Source organism: Choloepus didactylus, chromosome 2 (genome assembly GCF_015220235.1).
Source record: "Choloepus didactylus isolate mChoDid1 chromosome 2, mChoDid1.pri, whole genome shotgun sequence".
Taxonomy (NCBI): Eukaryota; Metazoa; Chordata; class Mammalia; order Pilosa; family Megalonychidae; genus Choloepus; species Choloepus didactylus.
Window position 1 is genome coordinate 209,657,350 of NC_051308.1, and position 26,996 is coordinate 209,684,345.

Here is a 26,996-nt window from a genome sequence, read left to right on the forward strand (position 1 = left end):
TTTTTCTTTTCAATATTTTTACATCTCTGTACAGCAAATACCATAGTTAAATAACTAAGCAAGTTTGGTATTAACTTTATTCTATTTCTGTATAACTTTAAAGTACATAAAGGTTTATTTCCACAGGCCTCAGGGAATGGGTAGAAGTCACAGGACAATCTCTCTCCCACCAAAAACACTGCATATTTTGGTGTCTGTCCTAGAGGGAAAAACTGAAATTTACATTAGCAGTGCTGTGCAAGACTCTGACATAAATGGAGATCTAAAACTAGTCTGCAGTGGAGGTTTTAGTTCTCTGTTCAGGTGCCTGGACAGAAGCTGTAAGCTGCTGAGCATGACAGGGAAAAGAAGGCAGTGAAGGTGGATGACAGGCACCTAGCATGGGAGGAGAAAGGAATGCCAGATTTCTTGGATTGGTGTGTTATTTTCCTTCCCCCCACCCCCCTCTTTTCAAGTCATCTCTGTAAGAAGGTGCTAGGCAGAGATACCAGAGAAAGAAAGGGTTAAAGACTCCTTTAATTACCCTGGGTGCAGGTCACTGCTACAACAGCTGGTACAGGACAACCTACTATCTCATGGTTCAGGCAGACCCAGGATGGAATGCAAAATAAAAGGAATGCTTATAGGAAACAATTTTGCTTGGAATGCTAGATGGCCAAGCCTCAGCCTTTGGTCCAGTGCAACTTTTGTCTCGCTTATCAACAGTGAAAAATTAGTTTGGTTAGAAGAACCAACTGGAATCACTCCAGTTGCTGCTATCCTCATGCTCACTGCTAGAAAAAGATTAACCTGTGCGAAGAACAATCTGATGAGTTAACTCCTGGAGACTGTTCTATTCTTCCCAAAAGACTGTTGATAGAATAACCCTCAAAAGCTGAAAGCTAAAACCCATTAATCCTGGTCTGCATTTCCAAAAGAATAGACTGGTGGTGTGGTTGAGCTGATATGGAAAAGCTATACTTTCCTGCAGATGATCAACTGACCTGCTATCCCACCCCAAATCTTAGCCTGAGGTATATTTCAGTGAAGGCAGGTAGCTGTGCTTCTCAGAGCAGAGAAGCACTTTAAGAGCAGAAAGGTAGAGGAAATCTAGAAAAGAACCGTCTTGATAAAGATTTATCCCATGGTGTGAAGGGAGAGGGCAAAGAACCCAGTGGCACTTCACTTATCCAGCAATTTCTGTCACTGTGGTGACCAACTTTTGCCCATTCCATAGGGTCTTGAACTGCTCAGGGACTGGGAACTCGTTCTGCAAATAAAGAGACAACAGTTTTCAAAATCAGAGCTAAAGAATGAGCTGGGGTCAAATCTCACTTTTCTCCCAATGTTTGCTTCCACTTAACTCTGAGAGTGGGGTGGGATGTAGTCAGAGACAGAATGGAGCCCACCTGAAAAAACCTGGCTATGTAAAATGACAATGCCACATCTTGGATTACCACCGCCCTTACCAGTGACACAATGAAAGAGCAATAGAGTGTGGGAAAGAACAAAGGCTCCAAAGGCAGAAAAATGCAGGTCTGAATCGGTTTTACTATTCACTGACCTTGGACAGACCATTAAACCTATGAGGTGTAAAGAAGACCATGTATGGCATAGCACCAGCTCAACAGGGTGCTGTTCCCACTCTTTTGCTACCCTGAGTATCCGCTCAGTTTAAGAAAGACAGAAATCAGCTACCTTTGGAGCTCCACTACATGGGACTACACCATGCTTCTGTGTGCTTGATGCGTGCATTGTTGGGTTTTATCTACTTATGCAGAATGCCTATCAAATAGCTTTCTCCAATGCAAGAAGTCTTCTGTCCCTTCTGTTCTGTCACTATACTACTAAAGAGATCAAGAAACTTACAAAGTCACCGCCTTCTGTAGGAATAAGGACATTCATCTCAGAAGATTTGGCACTGACTATCTCACAATCCAGGGAATTCTTGCTCAGGTAAGCATGGCAGCCATCTGTTTTGTTGATGGAAATGGTTGGCACTTTACCCATTACCTGCAGAGAAAAATCAAGAACACTGAGTCCCAGCAGTTGAAGGGAATGACACCAAGTTATGGGAAAAGCTTTGTCTGTTCCACGTGTTTCAGCAACAACATGAAAAACTCACAGGTGCACAACATTTACTGGATGCTGGAGGTAGGGTGGGATGGGTGCTAGGAAGAGCTCACTATAAGAGCCTACTCTTCTGCCACATCCAAAGCATATCAGCTTACAGATTTTGTAGAATCAGATAACCACCAAAGCAACATCTGTGGATCTGCTGTATCTCTTTCAGTTAATTCCTCAGGGACTAAAAGAAGCAGCCAGGATATCAAGTTACCTGAACTTTCACATCCCTACTATTGATTATCTCCACAATGCCCACCACGTCATCAAACACCAGACCGAGTTTCTTACAGTTATCTAGGAAAAGAAAGGGAGCAGGTCAAGTAATATATTTAAGAATCTTTAGGAAGAGGGTAGGTAAAATGGTTCCAGCCCCCTCAGGTTCTAGGACCCACACAGCATAGGACAGCAACAAGGACTCACCTACTGTAATGGAGTTAATTTTGCCCTTGATTTGCAATGTTGTGTTGACACACTTGTATATGTAAGCCACCTGTTTCAGCTCCGTATCATCAATCACCAGGTTAGAAACATTCTCCTGATTTTCCTGTTAGAGAGATACCCCTTCAGGAGTCTCATCAAGAACATACCACCTCAAAAAACAGAAGCTGTCTCAGACTTTTGTTCTTGCAATCTGAGAACCCTGTACTCGTCTGTCTATGCTTCCTGTTTAAATCCCATCTGCACCCCTTGTTTCTAGTCCTGATATTTTTAACTTACCACTCTCCACTTCTTGCCTTCCAGTTCAAGTAGAGCTGGCTCTTTCTTTGAGGCTGCTTTGAGGGAGGGACTGACTCCCGGTTTAGGTGCAGAAAATGGTTTGGGGCCACTGCGTACTGGACCACTCTGAGCCTTCAGGGCAGGGTTCTTGTGAGTCTTCATATCATCCGATACATGTTTCAGAGCTGTAAGAACAAAGGCTGCCTGGCTCCTGTTCTTAATACCAGGGGCTTTGGCCTGAAGCAATAACCAACTTCTTCTATCAGAAGTTAAACTTGAACCTTAGAAAATTCAAAGCCAAAACCAAGGCCTTTGAGAGATTCTCTCACAAGTAGTTTTGGAGAAGGAGTTTTATAATTTCTCTTCTCCAAGGTTAAATTATGTTTCCATTTTTTATCATTTTTTTATTGTAGAATATAACATCTACATAGAAGTGGTAACTTTCCAAGTGCAATTTAACAAGCAGTTAGCAAATTTCAAAGAATATTACAGGTTACAGTTCCACGGTTTCAGTTATTTCCTTATTAATGTTTCCATTTTTAAAGTAAAGCATGGAATGAGTATTATGTGGGGGGAGAGGGGGAATATATAAATGCACAGAAAAAGATCTAGAAATTTACTAAACATATCCTCACCAAAATTGTATGCATTCTTACATATGACACCAAAAGCACAAGAACAAAAGAAAAAGAGTGGACACCGTGAAAATTAAAAACTTTTGTGCATCAACTAATATTATCAAGAAAGCGAAAAGACAACCTATGCAATGGGAGAAAATACTTGGAAATCTGGTAAGGGTTTAATATCCAGAATATATAAAGAAGTCCTACATTCAGCAACAAAAAACAGCCTGATTTCAAGGTGGGCCAAGGACATGGTTAGACATTGCTCCAAAGAAGTTATGCAAATAGCCAATAAGCATATGAAAAGATGCTCAACATCACTGGTCATTAGAGAAATATAAATCAAAACTACAATCACTTCATACCCACAAGGACAGTTACTATTTAAAAATGGAAAATAAGGGTTGATAAGGATGAGGAGAAATTGGAATGTTCATGCATTGCTGATGGAAAAATGGTGCAGTAACTGTGGCTAACAGCTTGGCAGTTCCTCAGAAAGTTAAACATAGAATTATCACATGACCCTCCAATTCCACTCTTAGGTATATACCTCAAAGAACTCAGAGCAGGGACTCAAAACATATACTTATACACTCATGTTCGCAGCAGCATTATTCACAATTGCCAAAAAGTGGGAACAACCCAAGTGTCCATCAACGGATGAATGGATAAACAAAATGTTGTATATCCATACAGTGAACTATTATTTGGCTGTAAAAAAGAATGAAGTTCTGATATATGCTACAACATGGATGAACCTGGAAAGCATTATGTTGAATGTAATAAGCCAGACACAAAAAGACAAATGTACAATTCTGCATACATGAAATATCAAGAATAAGCATATTCATAGAGATAAAGTAGATTAGAGCTTATTGGGACCTGGGGGGAGAAGAGGAGTTACTGCTTAATGGGTCAAGAGTTTCTGTTTTAGGTGATGAAAAAGTTTTGGTAATGGATGGTGGTAATGGTAGCACATTGTAAAAGTAATTCCACTGAATTACATACCTAAAAATGGTTACAATGACAAATTTGATGTAATATATATGTTACCGGAGTTAAAAAAAAAAAAAAAAAAGTGTTTAGTTTTTAAAGAAATGAAGGAAAAAAAAATATGTGCTACTAGAAAAAATTGACAAAAACAGAAAAATAACTCTTACCACAGTTAACCCTCCTCTCTTCAACCGGTGCAGGCATTTGGAATTCTCCTTCCAATATTTTTTCTATTCATAGTTGTTTTTGATTTGGTTGTAACCAAACACAGATTAACAAATTCGGTTTAATCAATTAACACAAAATTTTTCTTATGTTAGTATACAATTTCTAAAAATATCTTTTATTTTTTTAAGGGAAAAAATTACATAATCTCCCTCAGCAGGTTCACATATACCTTTTCCTTAAACATGGCCCAATCTATGTTGACTGTCTAACCAATACTGAGTGGCCTTTTTAGCTCCACCATTCCTTGTGGTTGGAGTTTAAATACTAGATTTTTTTTCTACCAAGAGGACATAATCATAATTAATTATTCCCTTACTGTTGGACATTTAGGCTATTACACCATTTTTAGCTATTATAATAAATAGCATTTTATATAAAATTTGTTCTGTATTTTAGATATTTTTTATGGGTAGATTCCTAGAAGTGGGTAAGAACTTTTTTTTAACCTTCCTGACTCAGAATTCCAAGAGAGCTGGATAATTTAGACTTCCACAAGCAATGTATAAGTTGTCTGCTTTCTCTATAGGAACACTGGGTAATTCTTATGCAAATCTTCTATGTGACTAGTAATCATCTTCCATGGAAGCTAATACCTCCCGCCCAGTTCCAACCACATAACTTCCCAAAGAGTCCACTGTGTTAACATGGAAAAAGCAATGGTAAAAACTACCAGCACCATGCCTTGGCACAAATAAGGTACTCTACATATGCCACTTAACTCTCCCACAAGGCAGAGGGCTTCCCCTAACTGTAATCAACCCTTTTCAATTTCCATTTAAACCACCTTTGCTATCCCTTTGGGCAACTTAAAGGAACATTACACCCCAAATGAATTCTCCAGAACACAGCCAGAGTTCTGGTTTATAAATTAAATGGATCTCTGGTTGGTAAGGTCTGGCCCAACCAACTTGCCAAAGAATTCACTTACCATGTGTGATGCTTTCCCCCTGATTAATCTGGGCAAACAGTGCTGAGCGTGAAGCAGAGTCATCAGAGCATGAACTGGTGGGGACTGGGGGGGGAGGCGGACCTGGTGGAGGAGGGGGAGGACCTGATCCAGCAGAGGGTCCAGATGGCAATCCACTCAGTTCTTTTGCCACAGGGCCCTGCAATAATAAGCACAAGTAGCATAGTCATCCTCTTCCTTTCCCTCTATACCATTTTTAGTAGGGCCCTGTAGCCCCCTAGGCAATAATTAATGCTCCCTACCCACACTCAACTAAGCTTTATTCCTTTTTACTCTTTCCCAAAGATCCAACTCTCAGCTTCATTTCTCGACCCTCTTAATCTTTGGTCTCTACCTAATTCCAGCTCTAAACTCACAATTTCTAAAAATCTGCCTGACATCTCTCCTAGTTTGTCACCAAGTCCCAAAGTGACTTCATCATCTCCTATCTGCTCCCCTACCTATATAATCACCCCTATCCAGTCAAATTACCACCCAAGCTTGACTATCCAATCTTATTTGTATCTTCTAACTCCCTCAATCTCCTTACTAAATCTTTCTATAATCTTGGTTATTTCTCCTGAAAATCCTTTCGTACCAGCCCCTTGTACAGTGATCAGTTCCAAAGTCTGAGCATGAGCCTTATCCTCAACCTATACTCAGACTTTTTAAAGAACAAATGTGATCATAATAACTCTCTTGCTCAAATACCTACAATAGTTACTTAACACTTATTATAAAGTCCAAAAAGTCAGCCAGTCTTCCTTTCTATTTCTAGCCTTTTCTCCTAAAAATCTCCAAGCATTTCCCCTTACTGAAGCCAGAGATGACCAATCTCCACATTTACTCTGCATTTACTTAAAGCTATGCCTTATGCTAATACCCCCATTTCTTCCACTTCTCCCTGTCCTTTACGTATCATATCAGAGCAAATCTCATCAAATTACAATCTCTCTCAGCGAGAATCACTCTTCTTCCTCCTAATACTCTATAGACTGTATGTTTATTATAACATTTAATTTGGTGGTTTTGTATCTCTAACAAGCTCTAGGAGGGCTAGGATAGTGTAACTCATTCTTCTGTCTCCCCTCCAACACCAATCACTGTCCCTGACCCACGTTTATGCCAAATGAATAGAATACTCCCTCTCCTCTGCACCTTGCTTTCTTTACTCTCTTCTATTTTTTCACCCTTTCCTTCTCCTTTTCTTTCTACCCTTCATTGAAAAGACTACGGCATTCCTTCTTAGACCTTCATGCTACTCTAGTCCATGAAACCTGTGGATCCCTGTCCTGAAGGGATAAAGAGAGGGAGGGAGGAAGAAAGTTCTCACTAACTGTTTTGCTCCAGGCCAGTCCAGTTGTATGATACTCCTTAATGTAAGCCTGCAGCTCTGTCCATATACTCAAGTAGGCTTTGACCCAGTCCACATGCTTCTTATCCCTGGGAGAATTAAAGAACTTGTTACAGGTAGTCGAAAACATTACCATAGTAGCTCCAGAATCCATCCTTCCTGTAAGCTCACATCCCCCTGACAGAGGGATTTCTTAGGCTCTGCTTAAAGGCAGTTTTTCTATGGTCACTGAGCTTTTGTTTTTTTACAGTCTATGTTCTACTGCTCTAATTAGACCAAACTCCAATAGGATAGGAACACTGGATGATATCTCTACTTCCTATAGCAGTGCTTCTTAAACTTTTTTTAAATTAGCAAAACTGTTTTTCAAAGTATATCTTGCACAAAATCTAATATATAAAACTATCTGATAAAAGCAGACATTCTGTGCCTAAAGCTATGGTGGTGAGATCTCTCGAGCATCTCTGTGGAACTCTAGGGTTCCAAGAAACTCAACTGCCTCATCCTTATGTGCCTCCCCCAACCGCCCCCCCCAAAACAAAACAAAACAAAACTTCCTTTAGGCAGAAATAATCAGCAGTAAATTACAGAAATGGTACTGCACAATGTTTGGCTCAAAGCCCTTGTCTTCTATGTATTATCTGGAAGACTTTAAGGTTATTTAGCCTAAGGCCCAGTTTCCTTGACTGTAAAGTGATGCGGTAACATTGGGACATAATTAAAACATTGCAATGCTCAATTCAGGTTGCTGGAAGGATCAAGGAAGTACCTGGTGTTCTGGGACACATTTCACACATATGAAGGTTTATTCCTTACACACAACAGTCACTCAACAGATGTTGGTTGATGACGGACACAGAAGAAAGGAAGGGTTTGGGGTTTGGGTAGACATGCAGCTAAGAAATAGCTACCTGCCAGTATTCCAGCTCAAAACCAGCAGTGGAGAAGTTAGGACTGGTGGGCACAGATGGTTAAAAATAACAGTGACTTCCCATACTGGATACTTGCATTGGCCAGACAGCTTTGCTCACACTTTATCCACTGAACCCTTTGTCATTAATAAGGGAACAAAGTCTTGCATAAATGGGCAAATTAAAGGGCATTAAATTCGTGCTACCTTCAGCAAAACCTCCTAAACCTGGAGTAGAGATCAGAAGATTAAAAGGGCCCTTATCAACCATGGAGAAAAAGTAGAAGCAGAAACACTTCCTGTTCACAAATGCAGCTTCTATGAGTCAATGTCTATCAAGCTTTCCAGAAAGCAGCCCTGTAACAGAACCAACACAGCAGCCAATGGCAGACTTAACCCCCAAGCTCTACTCTAGCAGGTAACCAGCTGGGTCTGTGCTTACTGTCCTTTACCCCTTGAGGAAAAGCTGGACTTACACATCTTTGTACTCCTTGAGGACTCGATTTGTATAAAACATGGCAGCATCATTCATTTCTTTCACATAAGGGCCAGGCGTGGGACCCTAGAGAGAGAGAAACTGTCAGTGACTAACAGCCTCTCCAGCCATATTTCCTTACCTCTTCCATTCCATCCCTTCTCTCCCCTGGAAGCTGCACTGCTCACCATAGCCACCCAGCCCAGGGCCTGGATGCTTTCACTGACAGCTGACAGGTGATTGAACAACTTGCTGCCTCGGTTCTTCTCCCGAAAGGTTATCACTTCTTGGATCTGCTCTGAGATGGGTGCCAACAATTCAGAAAGCTTATTCTAAGAAAAGATGTAGGAAAAATTCAGATTAGAGTCTATAAAGTTTCAATATGTTGGTCAACTCTGATCTCGAGAAGAATTCCTTATGGATTATATTCATATGGCTAAAATAATGCTTCATCATCTCAGACTTCTCACAGAATTCCTACTCTTTGGGCCTGATTTTGTGGCTCTTCATAAGCAGGACCCATACTCCAGTTATACCAAAAAATTCTACCATTTCAGCCACTTGTCTCTTTTCTTTCCCACTAATAGGAGATACTAGTTCAATTCTGTGCCTTTACTCATGATATTCTCCTCTTTTTCCATCTATACAAATGTTCCTCATGCTTCAGTTTGGCCCTACTCCAACCCCAACCACACCAGTCTCCTACAGCATTTCTTGTCAGCATAACCAATTCTGGCACTTCATCACACACAAACACAAACTATTAATAAACCCAAATGATTATGTTTTTCTCTCTCACTAATTCTTCAAAGACAAGGTCTCTGTCTTAGGCCTCTTTATCATTCATATAGCCCTCAATGCACTGCTATCCATATAGCAGCTGCTGAATAGTGATTTGTTGAATCAAATGCAATTAGAGGCGTGGCATTCAAGGAGGCAGATAAGCAAAACTCATCTGGATAAACCTTGTGTTTCTGTGTCCTCAAAAAATGTGTTTAAGATTGAGTACTGGTGGTTTGATGTGCCTAGCCTTCTATCATGGGACTTGCCCTTATGAAGCTCGTTACTGCAAAGGAGAAGCTAAATCTGCTTATAATTGTGCCTAAGAGTCTCCCCCCTGAGTACCTCTCTGTTGCTCAAATGTGGCCCTCTCTCTCTAGCTAAGCCAACTCGACAGGTGAACTCGCTGCCCTCCCTGCTACATGGGATCTGACACCCAGGGGTGTAAATCTCCCTGGTAGTGTGGGATATGACTTCCAGGGGTGAATCTGGACCTGACTTTGTGGGATTGAGAACATCTTCTTGACCAAAAGGGGGATGCGAAATGAAACGAAATAGAGTTTCAGTGGCTGAGATTCCAAATGGTGCTGAGAGGTCACTCTGGTGGGCATTCTTATACGCTATATAGATAACCCTTTTTAGGTTTTAATATATTGGAATAGCTAGAAGCAAATACCTGAAACTATCGAACAGCAACCCAGTAGCCTTGACTCTTAAAGACGACTGTACAGCAATGTAGCTTACAAGGGGTGACAGTGTGATTGTGAAAACCTTGTGGATCACACTCCCTTTAACTTGTGTATGGATGGATGAGTAGAAAAATGGGGACAAAAACTAAATGAAAAATAGGGTCGGGGTGATTTGGGTATTCTTTTTTACTTTTTTTTTTTAATTCTTATTTTCACTTTTTCTGATACAAGGAAAATGTTCAAAAAATAGATTGGGGTGATGAATGCACAACTATATGATGGTACTGTGAACAACTGATTGTACACTTTAGATGACTGTATGGTATGTGAATATATCTCAATAAAATTGAATTAAAAAAAAAAGAAGAAAAATGTGTTTAGGGCCCTACCCCATTCAAGATGGCAAAATGAGATGCTTCACAGCTCCATCCCCCCCACAGAAGCTTTGAACAACTAGCAAGAACTGGCAGAAACATCCTTCTCAAAGCTCCAGAAAATAAGTAAAGGACTGCAGTAATAGGGTGAACACTGAGTCAAGGAAAAGTCTACTTAAAAAGGTAGGATATCCTGGTGCCCTTGCTGGCTTGGCGCAGAACAAGTCCACATTCCCAGTGCAGATTTCTGGTCCTAGCTCTAGAGGAAGCAAAGTAATCCGCCTGCACATACTGGAAGCATGTATCTCTGCCCTCATCTATTTGGTGTGGCCAGAGAGACATACTGTCCCAGAACTTGCTCTGCGTGAAGATGGACGCTCACGGAACTTTCCAACAGAACACTCCTACAGTCATGGCGGCTTGGAGTTGTAGGATATACAACGCAGAACCCAGGATCATGAGGAAACTGTTTCCTAGGGAAGAGGGACATTTGGAGTTCCTAGGGCCACACCTGCAAGACCAAGATAAAAGATGCATGCACAGAAAGAATCAGGACAGCCCCTCCTGCTTTAGCCTGGAGCTATTTTATAAACTGACTGTACGGATAAGCTCTGAAAGAGAGCATGGAACAGATCAATCTGCAAAGAATGGGAAAGGTGTTTCCTTTTCTTTCCTTCTTTTTTTTTTGGCTAGCTCCTGGCAATCAAGAAAGGCTCTGCAGTAATACCTGCTGTATTCAAGCTTAAGGAACAGAACGCTCAGAGTCCAAATTCCAGTGATAATACATTCCAATATCAAAATGTCCAGGTTTCAGCAAAAGGGTCGAAAAGATACAAAGAACCAGGAAATGATGGCTTTATGCAAGGAGAAGATAAAAGCATCAGAAACCATCAATGAGGACCAGACCTGGGACATACCAAAGACTTTAAAAAAACAAACAAAAAATGTCCTAAATACATTCAAGAGGCTAGAGAAAAACATAGACAAAGATCTAAAAGAGATCAGGGAAACGATATATGAACACTAAGAGAAAATCAATAGAAAGATGGAAATGACGAAAAGGAAACCAAACAGCTGAAGACCACAGTAACAGAAATTTAAAATTCCTTAGAGGATTTCAACAGCAGATTATACCAACAGAAGAAAGAATCAAAGATCTTGAAGACAATTGAAATAATCCAGGTTGAGGAGATGAAAGAAGAATGACAGAGCCTAAAAAACTATGGGACACCACCAAGTGTACCAACATACGCATTGTGGGAGTCTGAGAAGAAGAAGAGAAAAGGGGCAGAGAGAATAGTCAAAGAAATAATGGCTGAAAATTTCCCAAGTTTAATGAAAGACATGAGTATACACATCTAAGACCTCAATGATATGGCATATTTTCATCAAACTATTGAATGCCAAAGATGAAGAAAGAATTCTGAAAGCCTCGAGCGAAAAGCAACATGTCTCATATAAGGGAGTGCTGATAAGATTAAGCTCTTTGGAAACCATGGAGGCAAAGAGGCAGTGGGATGACATGTTCATAGTGCTGAAAGCAAAAAAACTGCCAACCAAGAATTTTATATCCAGCAAAATCTTTCAAAAATGAAGACATTAAGACATTCCCAGGTAAACAAAAGCTGAGGGGCTTCATCACCACTAGACCAGCCCTTCCAGAGATGCTAAAGAGAGTTTTGCAGGTTGAAAGGAAAGGACACTAGACAATTGACTAAAGCCGCATGAAGAAACAAAGATCTCCAGTGAGGGTGACAAAATGGGTAAATATAAATGCCAATATTACTGTATTTATGGCAAGAAAATATTGGGAGAGTATGCAAGCTGACAGAGACAGAAATTAGAGTATAGGTTGTCAAGGGCTTGGGGCCAGGGGAATGGGGAGTTAATTCATAATGGGTACAGGGTTTCTGCTTGGGGAGATGAGAAATTTAGTAATGGAAGGTGGTGAGGATACTGCGATACTGTGAATGTGATTAATCCCACTGAACTGTATGCTTGTGAGTGGCTGAGATGGGAAAGTTTATGTTGTATGTATGTTCTTACAATTAAATAAAAAAAAAAAGACTAAACAGACAATGACAATTAAATAGAATTCATTGTCTTGAACGGGATCCAGCAAGGGAGGAGAAAAGGCTCAAAGGAACATTATTGGGACATATGGAAAAATGGGAATATAGACTGTGAAGTTTTATATCAATGTGAATTTCTTGAACTTGGTAACTGCATTTAGGTAGTTATTTAAGTGAATAACCTTGTTCTTAGGAAATATACATGAAATTAAGTATTCAAGAAGCATGATGTGTACAACCTAACCTTGAGTGTTCACAAAATGGACTGACAGACAAACATACAGATACATAGACTGACTGATAGATGTACAGACAGAATGATATGGCAAATGTGGCAAAATGTTAAAATTGGTGGATCCCAGTAACAAGGGGTGGAGGTATGTTGGAGTTCTCTGTATGGGGTTTGTATTATTTTTGTAACTGTCCTGTAAGTTTGAAAGTATTTCAAAATAAATAGTTAGGAAAAAAAAAAACAAGTATATTTATCTTCACTCAGTTTCCTGAACATCTCAATTCTCAGACTGAAGCAGAGAAACAGTCTAAAGCAGGCACTGGCAAACTTTTTCTGTAAAGGGGCAGAGAGTAAATATTTCAGACTGCAGGCCATATGGTCTCTGTTATAATTACTCAACTCTGCCTAGCACATAAAGTAGCAAAAGACAATAAGTAAACAAATTGGCATATGGCTGTGTTTCAGTAAAATTTTATTTACAAAAACAGGTGGCAGGCCATATTTGACCTGCAGGCTCTAGTCTGCCAACTCCTGATCTTAAGCATAGGAAATATAACCGTGTCTAAACTGCTTGATTGATGTAGAAAGTATGGAATTGGAGAAAAAGCTAAGGAAAAAACAAGTTTTTATGTTAATGTTGTATTGAAACTTCTGGATCCTTGGCATGCATACATAATGTAAAAATAGTGCAAAATCATGCTAAATATATTAGACTCTCATTCTTAGACATGAAGATTTGCTTTATTACCCCTCTCTAGCCCAATCCAAACTAACAACTTTGGCTCTGAGAAAAATCTAAATTTCCTCTAACTCAATTTTTCACACCTTGATAGCATAAAATTCTAAGGTAGGAGTAAAAGTAAAGGGAGATCCTCTAACCTGTGAAGGATGAAAGGAGAAGTAGTCTTCTGGAGTTTTAGGATCTCCACAGCAGCATGAGTAAAGCCCATTCTCAGTGAAGCAACTGAACAATGTCTCTATAACCCAAAGGGCTTAGGGGCCAATATGATGAATTTGGGCTCAGCCAGAGGATCAAGAGGGTAAATGATGCTGCCTATTGAGAGAAGTAGCCAAGTCCCAGAGGCAACTATAGTTCTAAGCAATATGACAGAATAAAAACAAAAGCAGACCAATATATACTCAATGGCACCACAATGGTGCTTTAATTCTGACTTTACCTTTGGGACTTGGTGTGGATGCACATTATCACAAGACTAGTTAGTCTAATTTAGCATGTTGTGATAACTTAACAGAAACTAACTTTTCCTGAGCATCAAACTAAAACGAAACCAACTAGCAGTGAACTTACACCTGCCGGTTGCTGGCACTGAGAGGCTGTAGCCAAGAGAGCTTGCTCCAACTTCAGACCTGTGTGGACCATTTCCGCCTGCCAGAAAAGAGAAGAACCACCTATCAATGATAAGAATAAATGGAAACCTCCATTTCCATGTACTCTGGTAACAACCCAGGCACTTATGTTGTCTTTCTCATGTACACCAGATTTCAGGAACTGATCACTGAATACCACTGTTCCCACTGGAACTAATTGGGGATACATATCCAGAGTTGGAAATGAAGATAATCAGGCTTAGCCTTAGGTGAAGTCAAGTTAGCAGGTGCATATGCAGTGTGACATGAAATCTCTCCTACTTCACATTAAAAAACAAAACCTGTTTTCTCAAAAGAGGTTAGAAATAAAGGTACAGGACTAAATTTACACCTAAAATTCTGAAGGTATTTACTTTAAGTTATAGCTATTTCTCAAATGCTGCATCATGACCTGTCAGTAGGTAATTCAATCAATTTTGTGAGCTATAACCAACACTTGATTAGGTGAAATAGAATGAAATAAAAATATGAGTACAGTACATCAGCTTGAAATTATTTTCAAATAAAAAGTAAAAAAAAAAATAACAAATAAGAATGTGGTACAAGTAGTATAAGCACTGTTTTGTGAAACTTCCCTCTCAGTTTCAAAGTTAATATATTTTTCTTACTGAAGGTCATGGTCAAAAGTTTAAGAAATACAAGGTTATAAAGCACTATTAAAATACAAAAATTCAAAGAAGGTAATTTATTTTTTCTAGATTTGCTCTTTTAAAACACAGAAGGGATTCATGTTTTAAAGTTTTTTCAAATGTTACAGAATGGTATAAAATAAAATGGCAGCCCCCACACCCCTATCTAAGTCCCAGTCCCACTCCCTAGAGATAACACCACTGCTAAAAGATGGTATGTAAACGGCTCAAAATAGATCTTCCCAAGGCCAAGCAACCAGTCCTGCTGAAGGGTGGAAAGGATCCTAAACATGGTTACTGCTTACAAAGGATCACTCAGTAGACTAGCAGGAAGGTTTTGGCTCCCCAAGAGAGAGAGTACATATGTGAGTGTAGGGTGGTAGTGGTGACGAGCTGGGAGGCAGCACATGAAAGGAGATGGGTAGAGAGGCAACCGTTTTGCCTACTTCATATTCTTGCAGTGGGCTAAGTGTTAAAATAACCCATATTAGCATAACTAATAGCTATCAAGCATAGTTTTATAAATGCTAAGCCATGATAATGACTCTTTTGAAAAAAACCACCCTAGGCTTGGTTATATAACATGTTAGGATCAGACTGGCAGCATGTTCCTCACCATGGAGATGTACCAAGCAAGCATTTGTATAAAAGAATCCCACGCAGAACATGTGGTCCCTACTTTTAGGGACTAGAAAAACATCAAAATCATTCCAGTGCTTTAACTGAGCCTCTCAGTGAGACAGAACAGAAGGAGCCAGGAGCCTCTCATGGGGTTCTTAAATCAAGAATGAGTATGATTTGAAGAAAGCCACCAGTACTTAAAAGATGGACAAAAAGGGCAAAACATCCTTACGTGCTTCTGTACATCTCCCCCAATCTCTTTACTGATCTTCAGGTACTCTGCTACAGGACCGGCAAGCAGCAAGTCAAATGCCTGCACATAAGGAGATGCTCCTGCTGAAGACAGACACACCACAAAGAATCAGTCATGCATCCTAAAGATGGTTCTTTAAAACACACTTCCATCTGAAAGTGGGGAGGTAAGATTATACAATAGACAATACTGGAACATGAGTCAGAAAACCTGGGTTCTAGTTCCAATATCACCACTAACCTGGCTATGTGATCCTGACTAAGTCCCTTTGCTTCTCTCAGCTTAATTTTCTTCAACTATAAAATGAAAATAGACAAAATAATCCTCCAAGTTCCTTTTAATTCTAACATTCTATGATTCTATTGGAAAATATGTAAAATGGCTGATATGCCAATCATTTGAGAGGGAAAATTCTAACATAACTTGTCACTTGACTTACTCTAGACTCATTTTGCTAAAGAAAGAACAGGAAATATCACACAAGCAGAAAAGGAAGTTCTTGTGTTAAAATAACTTAACCACAGGCCTCTCTGCAGAAGTCACTTCCTCCCTTATCTGCTCACAGCAATACAAATTACCAAAGACGAACCTTCTAGATTAAGTGTTTTAGGAAGTTAGCTCCAAAGAACAGAACTCACTGCAAGACAAAAATTTCAGGCCAACACACTGAGTTCTCAGCCAAATAAAGCCAAAACAAAGTAAGCTGCTGGGTTGTGGATTGCTTACCTTTTGGATGCCTGTCTCCGTACGCACAGTGCATGTCAGAGACCTGGGATACTGCCTCCAGACGACCCACTACTTTCTCCAATCTTTCTACCAGATTTTGCATGTCAGCCATAATGTACCACCTGTTGAAAGAGATCAAATATCACTTACTATCTTACTATTACACAGCATTAATGGAGAAAAGAACAAAATATTCATGGGAAAGGCGAAGAGAGGGTTATTTCTAAGAAACAGAATCATTTAATAATAAAATAAGAAGGAAAAATAGTACAGCATGTTTGCAAAATCAAAAATACCTCATTAAGCAAGGAAACTACCCATGAAAAGGTGTTCACTGCAAGCAAATGCTTACTCATTCAAATATTGAGCATTTACTATGATACCACCAAATATCTGTGTAGGAATTTAGAATTTACAAAGTGTAGTCAAATATATTATCTCATTCTGAGTCTCCCATCAACTTTTCAAGAATAGAAAGATAATTACTACATTCAGGAAAATGAATTTCATGAAGTTAAATGATTTGCCTATAGACATAAAGCTAATTAGTAGGGAAGACAGTATTCAAATTCAAGTCTTCTGGCTCTTACGTTCAGTGTGCGGCTTTTTTCCCCATAACATCCTACTGCCCACATGTAGAAAGCCCAAAACCAAGATGACTAGAGTAACTAACCCTGTCCTCAATAACTTAAAGACTTGACATGTGTACTAATGGTTTTACATGTTTTATAGTAAAACAAAGAAAAGTTTTTAAAAAGTGGAATAAGAAAGTTTTAGTCACATCATTAGCAGCTTTCCATTCTCTGCCTTCTCCATGGAGGCCAATTTTTTTCAAATTCAGGATGGATGGCATGTATTTGGATGGTAAATACTTAAAGTAAGGTTTCTCCCAAAAGATGCAGAGCTGCCAAAGGAGAACTCTGTAGTTCTGCCTAATCTTGTACCTTGCCATTTCTGATAATTGTCAAGAACGATGTTATCAGCCTCCATAAATGAATATTCAGATTCCTATCTACTTAAGCAGTCATCATAAAGGCTTCAGACAGAGAGCTGGTCTTAATCACAGAAGTCTAAATAATACTACCATTCAGTTGACTGAGGTTTGAGTACCAACTCTGCCAACTTACCAACTGTGCAACTTTAGTACAGTCAAGTAATGGATTATAATCCCCATCCAGCACACAGAGATGTTGTAAGAATCAAAGGAGATGATTTAATAGATGTGTAGCACACTTTGGAAGCCTTAAAATGCAGTTCAAATGTAAAATGTTACCATTACATGCCACATGATAGAACACAGTCTCCAGAAGAACAGAAGCTTATTCATGCTCCCCATCCCCACTCCCCTCTCTCCCAGCATCTAGAACAACCTGTCACATAGAAGCTGCTCAAAAATAGGAGTTTTGAATAAATGAAATGGCTTACCACTGTGGGGACTACTGAAGAATTAGAAGACACATGGTCCCTGCCCTCTTTTATCAGGAAGACCAACACAAATGAAATGTCAATAGAATAAATATTGCAGAGGATATTTTTTAAGGTTCCGTTGGTTAAAGAAAGTTAAGTATCAGCCTACATAATTGACATTTTTCTTTGTAGAATGTTGTTGTGGTTCTGAATTATATAGTATAAATGACTATCTGCCATGAGAGTTCAGAGATCAATGAGGATTGGAAGATTTTGGAGGAAAGTGGGGCATCTTGACAGAAGGGTAAGAGAAAAAAGGAAGACATTCCAGAGCAAATCAAAACAAAGAGACGAGAACAAGCAGGTTACATATAGAAAGTGTAAGTTGCTAATATAGAAAGTATAAATTAGCTCACCTAGAGCGGAGCATGGGTGCTGGAATATCCTGGGAAATAAAATTGGATAAGTAAGCTGGACCAGGTTATGAAGGGCCCTGAAAGCCAGGCAGTATTTCGATCTGATGTTCTGGTAAATGTAAAACTATTCAAGGGTTTTGAGTGAAAGAATAATGTGATGAAAGCATAATTTTTACATAAACTGATAAACAGGACAGGGTTTAGAAAAAAAGGAAGATATTAGGGCTCCAAAGGAAGAAGGCTATTGCAAAAGATATTTTAAAAGAAAAATCCACATTTAGTGTCTAAATCAGATACAGAAGCTAAATGAAAAGAATCAACATACAAATAATCACCTTGAGGCAACTAAGTGATAGGTGCTGTGGCAAACATAATAGAAGGGTAAAATAGTTTTCCTGCCCTGAGGGAGTCTAGCAGGAGACAAAGCTACCTTCCATTGAATCACTACCTTTCAGGATTAGGAGGGATTCTAGAAATCATCTTGTAAAAACACCACCTAATATGAGCTAAATGGACTTTGCTGGGACTAGGGTAAATCAGACTAAAGGGTAAAAGACAACATTGATGGTGTTTTAAAACTTGGGCTTCTATGTGTGACCAAAGGTGCAAAATCTGTATTTTTTGTAGCATACTATATAATTAAACTTCTATGGTCAGTTTATTCAAATATGATAATTACAAGGAACTTTGAATAGGGAGTGAAATCTGTTTGGTTTGTACAGGTTAGTGTGGGGCCCTGATACATCCCAGAGTAATTTGGGCAGAGAATAAAAATGTACTTGCAGAGCCCCCTTGAGGGACTGAGGGGAAATGTAGAAATGCTAAACTTCCCCACCTAGGGAATTACTGATGTTCTCATGAGCACTGGGGACTGCCAGTTTGGAGGGCCGAGCCCTCCATCTTGGGGCTTGCCCTTATGTGGCTTGTTGCTGTGGAGGAGAGGCTAAGCCTACTTACGGTTGTGTCTGAGAGTTACCTCCAGAGAACCTCTTTTGTTGCTAAGATGTGGCCTTTCCTCTAGGTCAACTCTGCAGGTAAACTCACTGCCCTCTCCCTTACATGGGCCATGGCTCCCAGGGGTATGGATCTCCCTGACAACGCGGGACATGGCTCTTGGGGATGAGCCTGGCCCTGGCATCGTGGGATTGAGAGGGCCTTCTTGAACTGAACGGGGGAAGAGAAATGGAGCAGAGTGGAGTTTCAGTGGCTGAGAGATTTCGAGGGGAGTTGAGGGGTCATTCTGGAGGTTGTTCTTGTGCATTATATGGGTGCCCCTTTTTAGTTTTTGGTGTGTTGGAATGGCTGGAGGGAAATGCTTGAAACTGTTGAACTGCAACCCAGTGGCCTTGATTCTCGAAGACAATTGTATAGCTATATAGCTTACATTGTGTGACCATGTGATTATGGAAACTTTGTGGCTCCCATTCTCTTTGTCCAGTGTGTGGACAGATGAGTAGAAAAATGAGGACAAAAATTACGTGAATAGTGGGGAGGGATGGGAGGTGGTGGTGGGATGTTTTGGGTGTTCTTTTTTACTTTAATTTTTATTTTTTGTGTGGTAGTGAAAATGTTCAAAAGTTGATTGTGGCGATGAATGCACAATTATATAATGATACTGTGAACAACTGATTGTGCATTGTGGATGACTGTATGGTTTGTGACAATATCTCAATAAAATTACATTTAAAAAAAAAAGAAAAAACACCATCTGATGCCAGAACAGTCTTTCAACATTCTTAGCAATTAGACAGCTTCTGCTCAAACACCTTCAGTGACGGAAAACCTGAGACTTCTGGAGGCAGACCGTTCCATTCAGACAGCCCAAAGAATTAGAAAGTTCTTCCTTATATGGAGGTAAAATCTGCCTCCATGCAACTTCCACCCACTGATCTTGTTTCTGCCCTTGGAGGGATCACACGAAACAAGTGTGCATTAAACAGAGAACAAGAACTGTGTGACATAAACTGTGAATACAGTAGCATTCTGAGAAAAGCACGGATGATTCAGAGTTCAGGATCTGGGGGCCTAAGAGAATGATGACACTATAGGCAGTAACAGGTTTGGGCAGGTTCTAGTTACAGTTAGGGAAAGAGGATGAGATCTTAAGTAGTTTGGGCAGGTTCTAGTTATAGTTAGGAAAAGAAGATGAGATCTTATGTAGTAAGAAATAAAGTATGAAGAAGGATCAAGGCTGGAGATAAAGGCTTGCAAGTCAACGGCAAAGAAATTTAATGAAGTCACAGAATGGATAAGCTCTTGGAAAGATATGCATAGCAAAAAAACAATGAGCTTGATTCTCAAGTAATTTCTTTTGTGGTCTGAAACCAAGAAAAATCAGAAATGGCTAGTGATTCCTGCCAAAGCTGCTTCATGCTATCATCGTTTTAATAACTCAAGGAAAACTCAAACAACCCAGTTCTTATTCTTATTCAAGGAAGTCATTCAAAAGTAAATGAAACCAGGTTACTCCTGCAGTTCTTATCTCATTGCACCAGGTGATTAAATCAGTGGAATAAAGATTAAGCCAGCGGGTATCAATTTGGGATTGAAAAGGAAGTTGTTATGCTTAAAATATTTTCTATTTGTCCAACAGTTGTTCCTTTAAGTCATACCTTTAAAAAGCAATCTTAGTTACAAGGGGTGACAGTGTGATTGTGAAGACCTTGTGGATCACACCCCCTTTATCTAGTGTATGGATGAGTAGAAAAATGGGGATAAAAACTAAAGGACAAATGGGGTGGGATGGGGGGATGATTTGGGTGTTCTTTTTTCACTTTTATTTTTTATTCTTTTTCTGGTTCTTTCTGATGTAAGGAAAATGTTCAGAGATAGATTGTGGTGATGAACGCATAACTACGTTATCATACTGTGGACAGTGGATTGTATACCATGGATGATTGTATGGTGTGCAAATGTATTTCAATAAAACTGAATTTAATTTAAAAAAAAAAGCAATCTTAGAATTCAGCCTGTATGCTAGCCCAACTGATAATGCTTCAAAATGTTTCTCATAGCCTTTGCTTTATAATCCCATTCCTGAGATTTTATCCTGAGAAAATAATCCTAAAGGATTAAATGCTAAGGAAAAAGTGAAAGGCAGGATGATGGTCACTGCAATGTTAAGAACAAAAAAATTAAAAATAACTTAGATTTCTAATTACAGGGGAATGGTAAGTGTACTTTGGAAACTTGAAGAGATCACAAAATTTACAGTATTTGTCACATTAGGGTGGTGGGGTTATGGATGATTTCTCCCTCTACGTTTTCCAAACTTTAACAGTCACATAATTTTTTTATAATGAAAAACACCACCACCAAAAAAGGAGCTCCATTTAGACTATCTCCTCCAAACTATTCCCATCAATATAGAAGTTCTCATCACCAAGCTCTAATATAGCAAAGCCCAGACATACTAATAGGAGATACTTACAAGTTTGCTGGTTTAACCCAGAAACCAAAGAACAGACACCACTTTGCCCAGTAAAGATGCCATCTAAATCTATCTCAAATCAGGAGCCACTATTGTTTCCCAAGCATCTGGTTTTGCTGATGAAACCAATGGCATTTAGTGCCTAAGTCACTGCCACCTGAGGTTTGGAGTGAAAGAGAAAGAAAGGCCTCTCTTTTAAGGAGAAAAAGAATCCAACCCAGCATCAATTCCCTTCTTACACACAGCACTCCATCTGAAACACAAGGAATGAGTAAAGCCAGTAATAGTGTATAAGCTGAAGTCAGACTTAGTACCTAGCTGTTTCAATGGCTGGGGCAAATGGATAACTTTGTGTGACCATGGGTTCCCCTCTCTCCTACATTCACATTCAAGGAATATTATGAAAACTAACTGTACCAAGCATTCAGCAGATCTCTTCTATGTATTTGACACTGTATAGGGAAAAAAACTGCATTGGCTTATTCTGTCTGGGTAGTTGTTTTAATAAAACGGCATTTCCTAATTCCATATTTAAAGAACAATTCAAGATGGGGATCCCACGTCTACATATATACCTAAAAAAGTTGAAAGCAGGGATTCGAACAGTACACCGTTGTTCATAAGGTCATTATTCACAATTTGCCAAAAGGTGGAAGCAACCTAAGTGTCCATCAATAGATGAATGGATAAACAAAATGTGGTCTATATATATACAATGGAATATTATTCAGTCATAAAAAGGAATAAAGTTCTGGTGCATGTTACAACATGGATGAAGCTTGAAGACATCAAGTTAAACAAATCAGGACAGACAAAAATGGACAAATACTGTATGATCTCACTTATTATGAAATAAACAAAATATGCATATTCATCAAGTCAAAAACTAGAAAACCAGTTACCAGGGACTGGGGGAGGGGAGGAGAATAGAGAGTTAATGTTAAATTGGTATGGCGTTTCTGTCTGCTGTGATAGAAAAGTTCTGGCAATGGATAATGGTGAAGGAGGCACAATTCTGCATATGCAATTAATACCACTGAATTGCATATTTGAAAAGAGATTTTAAAAAGTGGTATATAAATTCCCACCACACACACACATACATACAAAACAAACAGAACTGTACAACACAGAGTGAACCCAAATATAAACAGTGGGTGAAAGTTAGCATAATTATAAGAATCTTGTTTCAATTTTAACTAAAGTACCACACTAACCCAAAATCGTATTTAAAGAAAAAGATCAAGTCAAGGATACCATTTGTCCCTAGCCATGATTAAGCTATAACTAAAGATATGAAAAGCTCTATGACTATAAGTCTATAATTAACTTAAACATAGGAATTTTAATGGCCTCTGAAGGAAAAAAAAAACACAAACAGAAAAGCAAGCTTTCCATTACACATTTCAAATCTTAACTATTTTCCAGCTGAATGGAAAAGTTTGGCAAGATAGTTCTGGTAATACAAGGCAAACGAAGCTGCACTGTAGCTGAGGAATATTTTTAGAGCTTTGATTCTTTTTATTGTGTTTACATGGTGGTATATCAAGAAGAAATAGTTTTACGGTGAATGGTGATTGCTGTGGCTGCATTAATCTACGTATAATGGAACTATAACAATTTTATCAATCAAAATAAATGAGTTCCGACAAACTCTATAAACTATACATAATTTTAAAACATGAACAAAACCAAGCAGTCTAAAGGAAGGCAATATGTGTATGAACAAAACAGGTATTCACATATCTGCCATATAGGAGAGAGGGAAATGTGAATTACACTATCGACTTACATGAAGCTTGCTTCTAGTGCCTAATCAGTGACATTTCTCTATCAAGATCCCATCCTCTGAAACTCTGATACTTAAGGCAGGGAGGGGGGAAAGGCAGGTCTTTCAAGGATTGACCAGGAATTCCTTGAAGGAACATTAATTTCTTAATACCTCAAAGAAAACACATTCATCATTGCAAGTGCTTATCATGTGCCATACTCTATGCCATACATGACCATAGTCTGCTCTCAGAGAATTTAGTTGGGGAGATAAGACATTGGACAATAACAGTATTTTCTAATGCAGTGGTCCTCAATGAGAGGCAACATTGCCCTCCCAGAAGCATTTGGTCATGTCTGTAGACATTTTTGATTGCCACAATGAAAGGAGTGCTACTGGTATCTAATGCATAAAGGCCAAAGAAGCTGCTCAACATCCTACAATGCACAGACCACCACCACAACAAAGAATTATCTAGTCCAAAATGTCAACTGTGCTGAGGTTGAGAAACCCTATTCTACTATAATGAGCATAAGGGAAGCAAAGAGGTGCAAATAAAATTCTAACACAGTAGAGTTTAGGACTTTCTAAATTAGAAAGTTAAATCTGCACATTCAATGAAAACTAACTGAAGAGTATGATTTTACAGGTTGGAAATGCAGTTTAGACTTGATTCTTTGAACTATGAAGCCAGCAAAGAATAGCAAGATGAAACTGTTCTTTTCAAAAGATAAGCCAGGTTAGTAGATAGTAAAGAAAGAAACTAATGAGGACAATTCAAAGGAATAATTATAGGATTTGGTTAACATATGACTTGAGGATCCTTGGATTTCAAATCTCAGGATTAAATTTCAAACAAGAGGGTTCAATTTTCAATGACACTTTGCATTTCTGGTTTCAGGTAAAACAAATGCTTCACAGAAAACTAAAAAGAGGCAGTCCCTGGTTAAAAAAAATAATCACAACTAAACAATTGTGCGTGTAACCAAGAACATGGTGAGACAAAAGATCACCCTTCAGGTTAGAAACAACAATTAAGACATTTTACAAACTGAACAGCTAACTTCCTCAAAGCAAAAATATAGTCTCACTGAATCTTTTTTTTTTTATTTTAAATCTTCATTTTATTGAGATATATTCACATACCACGCAGTCATACAAAACAAATCGTACATTCGATTGTTCACAGTACCATTACATAGTTGTACATTCATCACCTAAACCAATCCCTGACACCTTCATTAGCACACACACAAAAATAACAAGAATAATAATTAAAGCTCTCACTGAATCTTAACAAAACCACTTAAGGTTTACATGGCAAGTTGTATTTTACAAAGTACTTTCATTGCTACCATTTTATTTAAACCCCTCTGAGACATCAACTATACCCATCTGATTGATGAAGTATTTCTGGAGAAGAAAAAGGTGGAAAATTCCTATAGAAAATGTCTATATGCTGGACCACAGCAACTCAAAACAATTAGCAACTGTAAATCACAGAATAAAATCCAGATGCTTTTACAAGGCATCAAAAGCCCTTCACAACCTTCAGCCATCTACCTTTTTTTCTGGTTTTATCTTCTGCCACAAACTCCAGGATCCAGTACTTCACTGAATGTATTAGAGTCTTTCCTGCCTCCACAACTTTGCTCTTGGTATTTCCGCTAGCTAGGATACCTTACTAGACTTCTTTGCCTAGATGTGCTACAAACATATCAAACAAAACATTTCCAGATTCGTCTTTTTTTCATGCCACCTCCTCCAATTTACCCTTCCTCTCATATTCCCTATCTTTGGTGAATGGTACTATCCACTTCCCTAAGCCAGAAAATCAGGCAATCCTCCTATGTTACTCCTACTTCTTCATTCCCAGAAACAATCAGCCTCCACTGCTGTGGATTCCATCTTTTTAATATTGCTTAAATCCAATCCCTTCTTCTTCCCCACTATCATTGTCTTAGAGCAAGCTGTTGCCATTTCTCTCTATGACCACTGTATCAGCTTCCAGACACTGGTCTACTTCCCCACAGTGTCTAGTCCCTTCCTACTTGACAGAGTGAACTTCCTAAAACATAAATCTGATCACATCATTTTCAACATAAAATCCTTCAAAGCTTCCCACAGCTATGGGGATAAAATGCAAATTCCTTAGCACGGCTTACAAGGTCCTTCATATCTGACCACTTCCCACTTTCTCCACTTCTCCAAGCATTACAGGAACTCCTGCCACAGTGAATTAAGTCTTCCACACTTCCATGTCCTTGCTCCTCTTTGTCTTGAAATTTTTTTTCCAGATTCACCATAGGGTTAAATAAACCCTGCAGATTTAGCATCCCATTTCCTCCACTGGCTCAGGTATTCCTCCCCTATGCTCTCATAATTTCCTGAGTTTACAATGCACTATCACTTTATACAGCCCACTGTAAGCTCCATGAGAACAATTGTTTTTTTAAGCCTTACACATATTAAGGGTTCAATAAATGTTTGGTGAATAAAGATTTTCACTTGAATAGAAATCCTTAAAAAGTGCTCCAACTGACATAGTTGTGTCTAATACGTTCTCATCTCTTCACCAAACTAATTTCTATTCATTCTTCAAATTTCCTCTTTAAGACTACTTCCTCGGAGAGGCTTTCCCTGACCTTTTTGTTACGTACTTCCATAGCACCCTGTTCCTCTTTCCTAACTCTCATCATATTTAGAATTATTTGATAAATACCCCCTGAAAAACACTGTTAGCTCCATGAGGACAGGGTACAGCTTGTTTTATTTCAAAGCGGCACTCTTGAGACCTGGAAGTGTCTGGCACAGAATGGACACAATTTTTACACTGAATTTAATCCTGTGAGATGAGCAGAAATCTCCACTTAAAAGATGAGAAAATTGAAGCTCAAAGCAGTTAAACAAGGCATCTATGGCCACAGATACTTAGTAGTGGGGCCAGACCAAACCTGAGCCATTCGATTTCGTGCTGGGTACTACACAACCCAGACTTAAAAAAGTTAAGTTGGCTTTTCAGTATAAGTGCAGTACACTAGAAGGAACGGGAAACCATCAGAATGCAAATACAAGCACTTCACCCCCTCTCCTAAAAATTCCCCAGGCATGTAAACAGCCGCATTAAAAAAAAAAAAAAAAAAAAAAAGTTCCCCGCAGCGGGTGGCCTTTCCTGAGGCGCCCGCGCGGCAACACTGGCAGAAAGACCACCTCATGGCAGAGTTCACGGGAAATTAACGTGAGGAAGGTCTCGGCTGTAATCTAAGGTACTGTGGTCATTGTCCTGATTCTTTCCCTCACTATCTGTGTGACCTTAGACCAGCCTCTCTTCTTCTCCCGGGATCAATCTACCCATCCATGCAATGGGGAGGAGACGGGGATAGGGAAAACTCTAAAGTCTCGCATATTCCTTTTAGTTAAGACACCTCAGGAATCAGGCCTCTGCCGAGTTTGACGGCCAGAACTGCGAAATCGAGAAGGGCCTCTTCAGTACAGGCCGGTTCAGCTGGTCACCCCGGCCCCACCTCAAAGAGACCGCACCCAAGAGTCAGGGTCTGCATGAGGGCTTCAGCCCCGGCCCCCTCAGCAAGGTTCACCACACGCGTGTAATCAGACAGCGTCACTAAAATGCCTCGGGCCGATGGACCTTGGAAGGGACCCCAACCCCTACCCAGCCGCGCACCCTCACCTCAGAGATCTGCCTCACCTCGAGACGGCAAACAGCCGCTCTCCACTTCCGGAAAGAACCGCCCAGGACTCTTCGCGCGACCCACTTCCGGGCCCTTACTGGGCGCGGCACTCCCACCGGAAATGAACCAAAACCAGGCGAAAGGGCGAAGCGGGGAGCAAGTCTGG

At 39.5% G+C, this 26,996-nt stretch overlaps 1 protein-coding gene across 4 annotated transcripts; it reads right to left on the minus strand.

Moving 5' to 3' along the window:
• Positions 1-59: 59 nt before the first annotated feature.
• On the minus strand, positions 60-26,996 carry CAP1 (cyclase associated actin cytoskeleton regulatory protein 1). 4 transcript variants are annotated; one of them, XM_037827593.1, is made up of 13 exons: positions 26,848-26,996; positions 16,118-16,239; positions 15,371-15,471; positions 13,809-13,886; positions 8,541-8,684; positions 8,354-8,439; positions 6,951-7,056; positions 5,596-5,773; positions 2,824-3,008; positions 2,527-2,650; positions 2,318-2,400; positions 1,849-1,992; positions 60-1,249 (listed from the first exon to the last, which is right to left on the minus strand). In XM_037827593.1, the coding sequence occupies exons 2-13, from the start codon at positions 16,227-16,229 to the stop codon at positions 1,166-1,168; spliced, it is 1,425 nt and encodes a 474-aa protein (XP_037683521.1). In that variant the 5' UTR covers positions 16,230-16,239; positions 26,848-26,996; the 3' UTR covers positions 60-1,165. The 4 variants fall into 4 exon arrangements, with proteins under 4 accessions (XP_037683521.1, XP_037683519.1, XP_037683520.1 ...); XM_037827591.1 differs by having other exon boundaries at positions 15,371-15,474; positions 26,848-26,995; XM_037827592.1 differs by having other exon boundaries at positions 26,830-26,929.